Below are 12,096 nucleotides of genomic sequence, written 5' to 3' on the forward strand. Positions count from 1 at the left end.
AAAAAATTCTAAATCAATTAGGGGTTTCGCTCATCGAAAAATTCAATTTCCCATTTAAATAACATGGAAAACAAAATTTTTTTTAAATTTGGAATTTTTTACCTCAGCAATGGCTCATTGTACGAAGTCCAGTATGCATTTTTGTAGAGAATTGAATTCTCTACAAAAAAGTCCCTTATCACTTTTTAATAAATTCATCTGTTCAAAAGTTATTGGACCTCGAGGTCAAGATAGAGTGAATTTCGAGATCTTTATACTATTCCGGCGAAACTATCGGACATTGTTTTCTAGTTATTTCCATTTTAATGCCAATCTCTTAAAATCGATCAGAACACTATTTTTTTTAACTTTTCAATCGGAAATTTTCAGAAATGTTTACGGCTAACAAACTCTTTCAATTGCCGTAAGAACCATCTCAATCGGTTAATTAGTTAAAAAGTTATAGCGAGTTTATACACATACACCTACACATACACTTGAATATTATTCTGAAAATAGTCGGCATAACTTTCTTAGACCTCAAAACGTTGACATCCGTTGAAAACTCGATTTGCGAAAATTGGGGTGAAAACAATAACTTCCCAAAATTTTGAAAATTTTCAATTTTCATAGCGAGAAGTTAAAAAACCAATAACTATAATTACCAACATCCAATTTTTTTTTTTATCTGAATGTCATGTTTAGTATGCATAGCTATGTATAATGAGACATAATTATATCCTACCAAAAACAAATTTTCTGTATAAAATCGCGCCAAGTACACGTTTAAAATTTTTAAAAGTAAAAAAAAAGTCAAATCGAAAAAATACCAAGTACCTAATATAATTTTAAGTCTTGGAAAATATTTTCATAAAATAAAAAAAAATTGAATAACAAAATTTCAATGTACTTGAAACTTAACCTGGAGGAATTTGGTCTCGAGGATGAAAGTGTTAATGACTTTCGAGGATCAAGTGTGGGCAGAAGATGCTTGAAGTGTATTGCACAACAATTGTCTTGTGGTCTCGTTTTATGTATTCCTTTGAATAGCTGAGATAAAAGGCTGATTTACACTTTGCACAGATATGTAAAGCTTTAACTGGTTTTTTACATCTCACACAGAACATTACCCAATTTTATGTCGGAATTATTTAATCCAGAGGATCTGTTTGTTTACTCTAACAGATGAGAACGAGGCATCGAGTAGCACAATACAGTATACAACTGCGCACTGGACTTTTCAAATGTTGGAGCAACGATCTGATAAATTACATTTGAAGACATACAGCCGTCAACTTTTTGAAATCAATGTTTTGTCTAATATTTAGATATAATGTACTGAACACATTTTTAAAAAATGAACCAAAACTTCTCCTTTTGGATTATATTCGTCAATTTATTGTCAAATTCAAACAATAGATCTCGAGTAATGGAAAATTGCAGTTATCAAGTTGTTGTCAACTTTCGAAATTAGCGATTATCAGTGTACCTAATCAGCAGAAAATTGGAGTCAACTATAGTATTTAGAGACCCAATAAGTGAAATACAATCGAGAAATAATCGATTTTCAATTACTTTTATTAATATTTAATCAAAACTTTCAATTTAGTTGATAGAAATCTATTACCAATTAAAGAATGCTAATTAGCAAAAAAAGAATGGTATCAGTTTGATTGAAATGGTTTTCAAGTTTTTTTTTTTTTTTTTTTTTTTTTTTTATGACTTTTTACAGACAATTCGCAATTAAGAGTGAAACTAGAGTAAATTATGAAGTTTTTTTTCTGTAGTATATATGCGAAGTCAGGAACCATTGAAAATACAAGTAAGCTGATGTCAAATGCAGAAAAAATTCATCTTAGATATCAACGAGGATTTATAATATCATGATATTATGGACATCTAAAACGTTCTTACAGTAGATTGATCGTCGTCTCTTAATATCAATAACTTAACTATCGATTGTTTGAATTTTATAAAATTTTCATTTAACTCAATGGTACTATATTAAAAAAATACAGACGATATTCACACTTTTAACAATACAGAATTATCATCTGGCAACTAGTCACTAATCAATCAACAATTATTATTTTTTCAAATGATTTAATAAAATTTAGTGAAAAAAGTAAATATTGATTTTCGAATATACGTCTGGAGCAGTGCGGCCAGATCGTGGGTAAAACGACCCCCCACTTTCTGCCGCGCGGGCGACACATACAACTTGGGAAGACCTGTTGGTGTGTCGGGTGCGGCGGAAGAAGCCGAAGGGAGCCGAGCTCGGAGGAGAATTTACTCTCCCCACTAAGCACAGAGGAGTCACACACACAGCTGTGACTCTCTGTACATGAAAAATTCTGAGAATCCGATCTCAGCCGAAGCATACAGCGGGAAAAATAATAATAATAATAATAATATAAAATATAAAAATATAATAATAATATAAAATAATATAAAATAAATTCGAATTTTTTTTTTAAATAAATTTTTATTTAAAAAAAAAAATTTTTTTTTTTTTTCAGGATTAAATTATTATAAAACAATAAATTATAAATATTATGATTCTTGCTAGTAAATATTACTAGCGAGAATGGCGATTGATAATTATTACACCGGTAATTCTCAAACGCAGCTTTTATAATAGTTCTTATGAACTACGAGTAACCGTGGAAACAGTCAAGTGGAGTGAGCGACCACTTTGGAAGCATAAGCTCCGTCGTCGAGTCCTCGCTGATACAAATTTTTTTTTTTTCTTTCAGATTTTTAACTTTTTTTTTTTAATGTTTAAATAAGAGTTCATGTATCAGTACCAGACCATTCCATGCATTTATATATCTATATTTGTGAATATAGATATACACAAGTATAGATAGATACAAATGCATGAAGTGGTCCGGTACTAATACATTTAAACTCTTTTTGCGGCTAAACTATTGAAGAAACGAAAGTGCACCAAGAGACCTTTTTTATAGAGATTTTTATGCTTTAAAAAAATGGTCTCTTATCATTTTTTCGTATCTTCAATAAATAAGCCAAAATTTTGAAAAAAAGCCATTTTTATGTTTTTTTTTTCAGTTTTAAGCTCTCTTTGAGGCTAGGAGATACGAAAGATTACTTATGACACAGCTTTCCACATCACCCCGGAGGTACTGTGTCCTGGCATGCGTTTCCACTTTTTTTACATGGCGGGATCCCCTTGTAGGCCTAAACCATGGTTCAATTATAGCTGAAGGCTTTATATTTACTTTATTAATAAAAAGTAGAGCTGAAGGCTCTAATATTAACAAGTATAAACTAAAAAGAAGTAAAACTTAAGGCTCTATATTAAATATATTATGAGGTAGAAGAGCGGAAGACTAACTTCTACGTGATATTAAATAAATTATTAGCCCATTACACTAAATTTTAACACGATTGACTAGTCAGAAGCAGAGCTAAGAGCTGTAGCTTCTATATATTTGTAAATACTGTATAAAAATCATTCGCCAGTCATCACTACTGTCATACGCATGAAGATTCACATTCCTCGGGGGGGCCTTGACTCCGTCAGGGTACAAATCTGAAGAATTCATCATATCTACATAGTTCTTATCTATCGTCATTTCTAAGGGATTTAATTTTCCTGATTTAGCGAGAGATCTAATCACACAAAGTGAATTCAGCGTTTCAGCAGTAAGGCCGTTTCTTTTTTTCGTCTTAATTTCAGGTATTAACGAAAACGCCCTTTCAGCCGGAGCATTTGAATGGGGGAGTGATCTGATGAGACCTGAAAGTAAGCGCAAAGTTGGAAATTGTATATTATTATTTGAGCAAGTGAAAGTGGAAATTTTCATCCACATTTCGTCAAATGTCAATTTGCTCCATTGCTTTTTTAAATTCACATCAACAAAATATAACAAATTCCACTCAGTTTGAATAGATCCGTCTACAGGAACGCCAAGAACATCACAGACATTTTTGACTTTTAAAAATGAAGATTCCCTATCCTTTTCAAAGAGTGCCAATTCCGGTGCAAAAACAGTAAGACTGGATAAGAAACTATCTTCAAACGGTAATCTCTTGCGGATGTTTTCAGCAGCAATTACATAGAAATTTAAACAATTGACACGCACCTGGTGAACAATTGATTCAGATTTAGGATCGCCTGATTTTAATTGAAGCCGTAAGAAATCTTCACAATTTGCTCCGACGTCGACTTTAGACCAATCAAGTTGATTTGTGATTAATCCAAAGTTTATTTCGTAAACTCCATTGTCAAAGATTTCAGGCTTCAATAAGGCAGATTTCATGAACTTTTGCAGAATTTCAGTGAACAATCTTTTCGAAAAAGGTTGCAGTTGACCGACTAGCGTATCATTTCCTTGGAAATGAGCATTGATCTTATTAAAAGGTTCAAGTGCCCATTGCAAGAAAAGTAAATACGCTTTCGTCGAGGGATCCTTCATAGTTTCTATTAAGGTATCAGCAGCTGCACTTTTTTCTGAAGATTGGTCAATCAAAAAACCTCTAATCGCCTGCCAATTATCTAAAATCCTAGTAATTGCTATTTGACGAGACAACCATCGTGTAGCAGCAAATCGAGTAACTTTAGAAGGATTTTCATCATAAAAATCCTGAAATTGGGAGAAAATTGCGCTTCGTTTTGGGCTATTATTAATAAAAGAAGAAATATCCGCAACGAAAGAATGAATTTTCGAGGGTATGGCAGTACGGGCATCTTTAGCGACAAGTGCTAAAGAATGGCAAATGCAGGGGAGAGTTAAAAGGTTAGGGATTTTCTTACTCAAATGAACTTTGAAAGAATTATTTCGACCAACCATGACCGAAGCATTGTCACAGGCAAGACTAATGATTTGATGCAGAGGAACTTCCTTTTCAGCTATCGGACTGATGAATTGTTGAACCAATCGGTCGGCACTACCGTTAATAGCATCGATATGGATTAATTTCAACAACTCGGTGTTAACGAGTAAAGTTTGTGGATCAACGTAGCGAACCATCAAAGTCATCCATTTTTCATTAGTAACGTCAGTAGTCTCGTCAACAAAAACAGAAAATTTGGTGTTTTTAACAACCTCATCAACCCTTTTTGACTCACGGACACTAACAACGTTATTAATTACTTTGGTAGTTTTAGTTTTACCCATGGCCATTTTTTGAAGAATAGCAGGTTCCTTACCAATCATTTGAAATAATTTCAACATGTCCGAAGCAGTAGAAAAAGATATATTATGTTGAGCAACAAAAGTTGCAAATCTAATTTCGGCAGCTTTGACTCGATCATTAAAATTGAGTACAGAAGAAGATGGCAGGGAACTGGCCTCTGGTGGAGAGCTAACTGGTGGAGAGCTAACGGGGGGAGAGCTAACTGGGGGAGAGCTAACTGGGGGAGAGCTAATTGGGAGAGAGCTAACTGGGAAAGAGCTAACTGGAGAAGAGCTAACTGGGGGAGAGCTAACTGGGGGAGAGCTAACTGGGGGAGAGCTAACTGGGAGAGAGCTAACTGGTGAAAGAGTTAAATTTCCTAAAATGCCTACATTAGAGTGAACAATACCTTTTCTAAGATGATGGGTACGCGTGAGCTGAATATGTTTATCTGTTTTTAAATGCCTGTCAATTTCTGACCTACCGCAAGTTAAATAAATATCGCACGCAACACAAAAGAATTTCGTGGGGTCTGACGGACATTCATTCACCCATTGTCTCCACTCTGGAAAATCATCGAACCATTGCTGCTGGAAAGTCTTGACTCGAGATTTTTTGGATTTTTTAGCAGAAGGCTCTGATAAATCCATATTTAATTAAAAAAAAAAAACAGAAACAGTAGCAATAGTACGATGACCAATTAAATCTATATGAACTCTAACCAACGCGTTCGCGATACTTAGAAAGTCGGACGTGAATTTAACTATTAATAATTTAAATAATCTACACTATTTATTCATTAAAAAACACACACTGTACTTGATGTTAATAATAATTATAAAAATAAAAATATATAAATACTTAGTTAAATACCTTTAAATTTTATTTCAGGAACGCAGTAATCCCAATAGCTGATGCACACCGTGTAACTTTATACGTAAAATTGATCGTTTACGGAAACAGCGTCCGTTGACGAACAAACGAAGCATCATTTGTTTATAACCGAGATCCGAGGCGCGAAAAACGCGCGTGTGTAACTCCTTCGGGCACATTTGTTTATAACCGAGATCCGAGGCGCGAAAAACGCGCGCGTGTAACTCCTTCGGGCATTTAAAGTTTAAAGAGACGCGATTGACTTTAAGAAACTTCGTCATCATTAAAAATTGCTTTTGTGAAGATTATAAGAGCATTTGAGTTAGAATGCATTTAACAACTAAAAATTATCATAAAAATAATATTGGTATTGCATTAAATATAACTGCTTGACAAAAAAAGTTTAGCCGCGCAGTCCCCAATGACTCAATAAGTAAGACAGAGACAATAACAATCGATTGTCGCAGCGCTGTCAATCGGCCGGCGCTGACCGAGACTCTGTCATCAGCGATACCGTAAGAGTGACAAAGACAGAAGGTATGATGAATGTTACGACTTCTGTCTTACTTATTGATAACAATACTTATTGATAGCCCCGCTCACTTCAGATAGAAAGAATAGAAATATATTTATTTATCTTGATCAATTTTGAGAGGGTAAATTTTAAACAGTACTAATGACAAGGAAACGTAAAGTAAAAAATACAATGAAAATAAAAAATGAACTTTCAAATGATGAACTGCATAATCAAGCAAATATGGTAGAGATAAAGAATCCAATTGAAGAGTGTATACATACACATATGGATCAACGCTGTAAAACTTCAACTTACGTTTATGAGGGTGAAAATAGAAAATACTTGATGAATTTTGAGAGCCATCAGCTCTACTTTCTATTAGTAAAGTAAATATAAAGCCTTTAGCTATAATTAAACCATGGTTTAGGCCTACAAGAGGATCCCGCCATGTAAAAAAAGTGGTAACGCATGCCAGGACACAGTACCTCCGGGGTGATGTGGAAAGCTGTGTCATAAGTAATCTTTCGTATCTCCTAGCCTCAAAGAGAGCTTAAAACTGAAAAAAAACAAAAATGGCTTTTTTTCAAAATTTTGGCTTATTTATTGAAGATACGAAAAAATGATAAGAGACCATTTTTTTAAAGCATAAAAATCTCTATAAAAAAGGTCTCTTGGTGCACTTTCGTTTCTTCAATAGTTTAGCCGCAAAAAGAGTTTAAATGTATTAGTACCGGACCACTTCATGCATTTGTATCTATCTATACTTGTGTATATCTATATTCACAAATATAGATATATAAATGCATGGAATGGTCTGGTACTGATACATGAACTCTTATTTAAACATTAAAAAAAAAAAAAGTTAAAAATCTGAAAGAAAAAAAAAAATTTGTATCAGCGAGGACTCGATGACGGAGCTTATGCTTCCAAAGTAGTCGCTCACTCCACTTGACTGTTTCCACGGTTACCCGTAGTTCATAAAAACTATTATAAAAGCTGCGTTTGAGAATTACCGGTGTAATAATTATCAATCGCCATTCTCGCTAGTAATATTTACTAGCAAGAATCATAACATTTATAATTTATTGTTTTATAATAATTTAATCCTGAGAAAAAAAAAAATTATTTTTTTAAATAAAAATTTACTTAAAAAAAAATTCGAATTTATTTTATATTATTTTATATTATTATTATATTTTTATATTATTATTATTATTATTATTTTTCCCGCTGTATGCTTCGGCTGAGATCGGATTCTCAGAATTTTTCATGTACAGAGAGTCACAGCTGTGTGTGTGACTCCTCTGTGCTTAGTGGGGAGAGTAAATTCTCCTCCGAGCTCGGCTCCCTTCGGCTTCTTCCGCCGCAACCGACACACCAACAGGTCTTCCCAAGTTGTATGTGTCGCCCGCGCGGCAGAAAGTGGGGGGTCGTTTTACCCACGATCTGGCCGCACTGGTCTGGAGCACAATACACAATAACCAAGAATCAGTCTCGTCCCTCCAAAATGTCGTTTGGTTACTAAATTCTAGTACACCAATTGCGTAGCTCCTAGGGAATTGCTAGGGCCCTTTTTTAATGTTGTTCCTGCAACAGTGTTGGAAGTCTGTATGTTAATGTGAACAACTTAAGGTTATTACATGATGTTCAGACCCGGTAGTCGCGGTGTCAGTTAACTAACTCAAATTTTTACTCGCGAGCAATTTTACGACCTCGGAAAAATCGTCCCATCACAACAAGTATATGAGATCATATCTAATTATATACAGATAAATATGATAACACACACACACACACACACACACACTCACATCCAGAAAACCTATAATACACAACCAAATAAACTTTTGTTCTTTCCAAATAAAGTCCACAGACTCAAAATTTGGGATAGCTGCTGGTTACAACACGAGGGCATTAATAGCACCAACGTTTTTTTTTTTTTTTTTTTTTTCAAAATCGACTTTTCTAGTGTATCGTGGATCATACAAAATGAGAATTTTCGGCTTTTTAAACGACAAGACTAACGGACTTGAAATTTACAATGAATAGAAGATACAATAAGATGAAACCCATGACGATATTGTTCAGTTGGAAATTGACTCTTATAACTGCAAACCAAGAAGGGTAAAGCCGGATAAGCATGCCGAATCGGCCCCTGCGAAGTTTTCGATTGGGACTCCGGGAATCACTTTGGTATCAAATAAAAAAAATTCAGTCAAAATTTCAGGTCTTAATCCCAAATAGTTTTAGAGTTATTAAAAAAAAACCTATTTTTCGATTTTTATTTTTTTTTTTTTTTCACTAGTAAAATTTAAAACTAATCGATGGCGATTTTTTCCTAAATACTTACAAGTAAAAGCCATGACGAAACACTTTAGTCATGATTCCCGAGTTAAAATCCAATTTTGAACAAAAGAAAAAAAACTGAAATTATGTTTTTGACTGCGTTTTTTAACAACTTGCAATCACCAAATTTTGTCCGAAGACGAAAAGTATCTTTTAAAACTATCAAGTCAGACGATTTACATGATTATCCGGAGATGACTGAAAAAGATTTGCATATATTGTTTACTGGGTTTTATCAGCTCTCACAAGCAGTGTCATACTTGGCTGAAATAATGGATAAAGACAATAATTTAAGCCTTCAGTATGTAAAAACCGCTGTAAACATTCTCAAATTTCAAGTCAAGTCTCAACATATCAATGCAAAAGTATATCGTTGTTTCATTGAGTATCGTCCTAACAAAAATGGATTAAACGGGATTTCTCGATATCGCTGTGATTGTGCGAATGGCAGGCGTACAGTTGGTTGTTGTTCGTATGTAGCAGCGATTATTTATTATCTATCACATTCTAGGTATTTATCAAAAATTGTTAAGCCAGCAGAAATTTTAAGTCGAATTTTCAATAATACAAGGCATTATGTAGTTATCAATGAAGACAGTAATGAAGATTAATTCTATGGTATTTTTTAAGCACGTTTCATAATTTTATTATCATTAACATAGTGATGTCTCTTACATATTGGAAAACCGATTATTTCTGTATTTCTTGACTATTAAAATGGCATCGATTTGTTTAAAGACTAAATTATCAAAAAAAAAAAAATCAGTTTTCAATTTTTTTCATAATGTTGCACCAAACTGAAAAAATTGAAAAAACTATTTGGGATTAAGAGCTGAAATTTTGACTGAATTTTTTTCTATTTGGTACCAAAATGATCTCCGAAGTCCCGATCAAAAACTCCGTGGGGGCCGATTCGGTATGCTTATCCGGCTATACCCTTTGTAATAAATACTGTACAATTAAAAAAGAATCAAAAGAATCTGCTGTAGGTGCGGAAGATTGCTAACAAAAAAATATATACACAAAAATTATAAGAACAATAATTTCAACTTTCATTCACATTTGTTTATACTTATTTAACTTAAGGCTATAGCAAACGCGCCTAATATACTGAATCTAATAGGTCAATGTGTCTTGTAAACTATTGATGCTATTGAGCGAGCTAATTAGATCATCCTAGTGAAACAGATGCACATGGTTAAGCGGTAGATAGTGTCACGTAAAACGTGACGTATTCATGACGTGTGCAGCAGGGCTACCGAAGCTAATTTTTTATTGGCTAGGACGAGGCCAATTTAATTTAATTAGTCCCTAATTTTGCTGATTGGCCGGCGAAAAGTGAGGTCCTAAAGATATCTAGCCCAGCATGATGTTTGTCAGGCTCCATTTATGCTCAATCCAACACTAACCTAACTTGATACCAGTTAGTTGCTCGTTTAATTTCAGACACAATGAATACAGTCGATTGAGACAGAATAGATGTGCTGATGACTGTAAAATATCAATTGAAATGCGACAAAATCAATGGCGTAAATTTTTTTTTAGAAAATCAACTCTCATCAGAGTTTGCGGGGGTGTCAGGATTTAACTTTTGTGCTGCACATCTAACAACCACAACCTTTTTTTATAGAAAGGAGAGGGAATATGAGAATCCTTAATCTTTCAGAACTATCGTGTAGAGAGATTCTCTCACACTTTTTTTTAAACTTTTTTTCCTTCTAACGTTAAATAGAATGATCCCCTGAAATTTTTCTTACCTTTCTAAATTTTAATGCTCTAAATGATACTAAAAAAAAAAAACACAATTTTTTTAATTTGAAAACTAAAGGAAAAAAATTATTCGTTTATTAACTGTAAGAGTTTTTCTCATCGCGAGTGTTAAGTCAGGCACAAAAAAATTGTTGATCGTATGACTTCGTTTCATTTCAGCTGTCTCTGTGGTTTCTAGCTGCCATTTTGAATGTATATAAATATAGAAATTAACAGTATTCTAAAAGTTGTTTACAAGTGCACCTGTATTCCAGTATTTTAATTAGAATGAAGAATTTTATAATTTATAAATAATTATTTATAAACAATATTAATAAAAAATAATTTAGAAAGAATTACTATTTAATTCTTAGTATTCAAATAAATAATATTTGATATTGTATTTTACTTGATATGTAACCTAAAATTATTTCAATATTTTTTTAATTTCACTCTTGGCGCTTGCGCAATAGGCATGAGATTTTCTCTCATCACGATAGCAATGACTGTGGTATGGGAGACGTATGTTCTGAAGGATTAATTTTCCACTATTAAACTCGACGACTTTCGAAAAATTCGGGAAATTGATGTTCTCACCATAACTGCAATGTTCAAATTCCTGCCTTGTTTAGAGGCAAAAAAGTCAGTCTTTTCTATTATGAGAATACAAATCATAAAAATTAGCGCATGCGCCAATCTTCTTGAAAACAGAGGCAAAAATTTAGAAAAAGTATACACGCCACGAAGGAAAGTCGGTCACCAAATCCATTTGTTTTCCACTCTTGCCTTCAGTTTGGATAAGCAATTGCACACGTGGAATGTCCTACTTTCCTCACTTGGTGTTTAATATGCTACTACACCTCGATTTTCGAAAATTAAGCTTTTATGTTGATGTTTAGAGGTCTAAGTAAACTGGTCCGAATATTTTTAAAGCGGTACTTGTGTGTATGCATGTGTACGCGAGTGTGTACGTATGCGTATGCTTATGTTTGTACGCGCGCGCGCGTGTGTGTGCGTATATGCGCCTACCGATTTAAGCAAAAATGACTATCAGAGTTACATTCTGTCGGACAAATGTTGTCTACTTGAGTAATTTTCTGTCGAATAGTCAATAAATATTATACACCTCAAGCGTGAAAGCACTGAGGTTGTTCTATGTTCACTTTATTCTGTAAACCACTTATTATTTACTACGAGCACGTTAGCGCTACTAAGTTTTGATGACCATTTTTTTTTAACGTATGCTTAAAATTACAGATGATATTTTATTTTTAATAGGAAGTCTTGCAACGAGAGTGAAGTGGCTTGATTCAGTATTCCTTTTCACGGATTGAAGAATGATCACATACGACTTCATGGACATCGCATCATAAAGAAGAAAGATCATAATTCATTCGAACTGTTATAAATATTTATCTATAGAAAATTTTTCCAAAGAAAAAAGAATAAAAATAGTATTAAATTAACTAATTTGTTATATGTATTGTCTT

At 33.5% G+C, this 12,096-nt stretch overlaps 1 protein-coding gene across 4 annotated transcripts in view; it reads left to right on the forward strand.

The window, feature by feature from the left end:
• LOC103579907 (phosphatidylinositol 4-phosphate 5-kinase type-1 alpha) overlaps positions 1-12,096 on the forward strand; it is a 228,798-nt gene extending 216,702 nt beyond the window's left edge. For 2 of the 4 annotated variants that reach the window (XM_053738620.1, XM_053738621.1), the window contains one exon: positions 11,885-12,094. In XM_053738620.1, coding sequence (XP_053594595.1) covers positions 11,885-11,905 — 21 coding nt within the window. In that variant the 3' untranslated portion in view covers positions 11,906-12,094. Of the gene's footprint in view, positions 1-11,884 lie in introns of all 4 variants that reach the window. The other 2 variants (XM_053738618.1, XM_053738619.1) reach the window with 2 other exon arrangements.

The sequence above is a fragment of the Microplitis demolitor genome, chromosome 4 (assembly GCF_026212275.2).
Source record: "Microplitis demolitor isolate Queensland-Clemson2020A chromosome 4, iyMicDemo2.1a, whole genome shotgun sequence".
Classification (NCBI taxonomy): Eukaryota; Metazoa; Arthropoda; class Insecta; order Hymenoptera; family Braconidae; genus Microplitis; species Microplitis demolitor.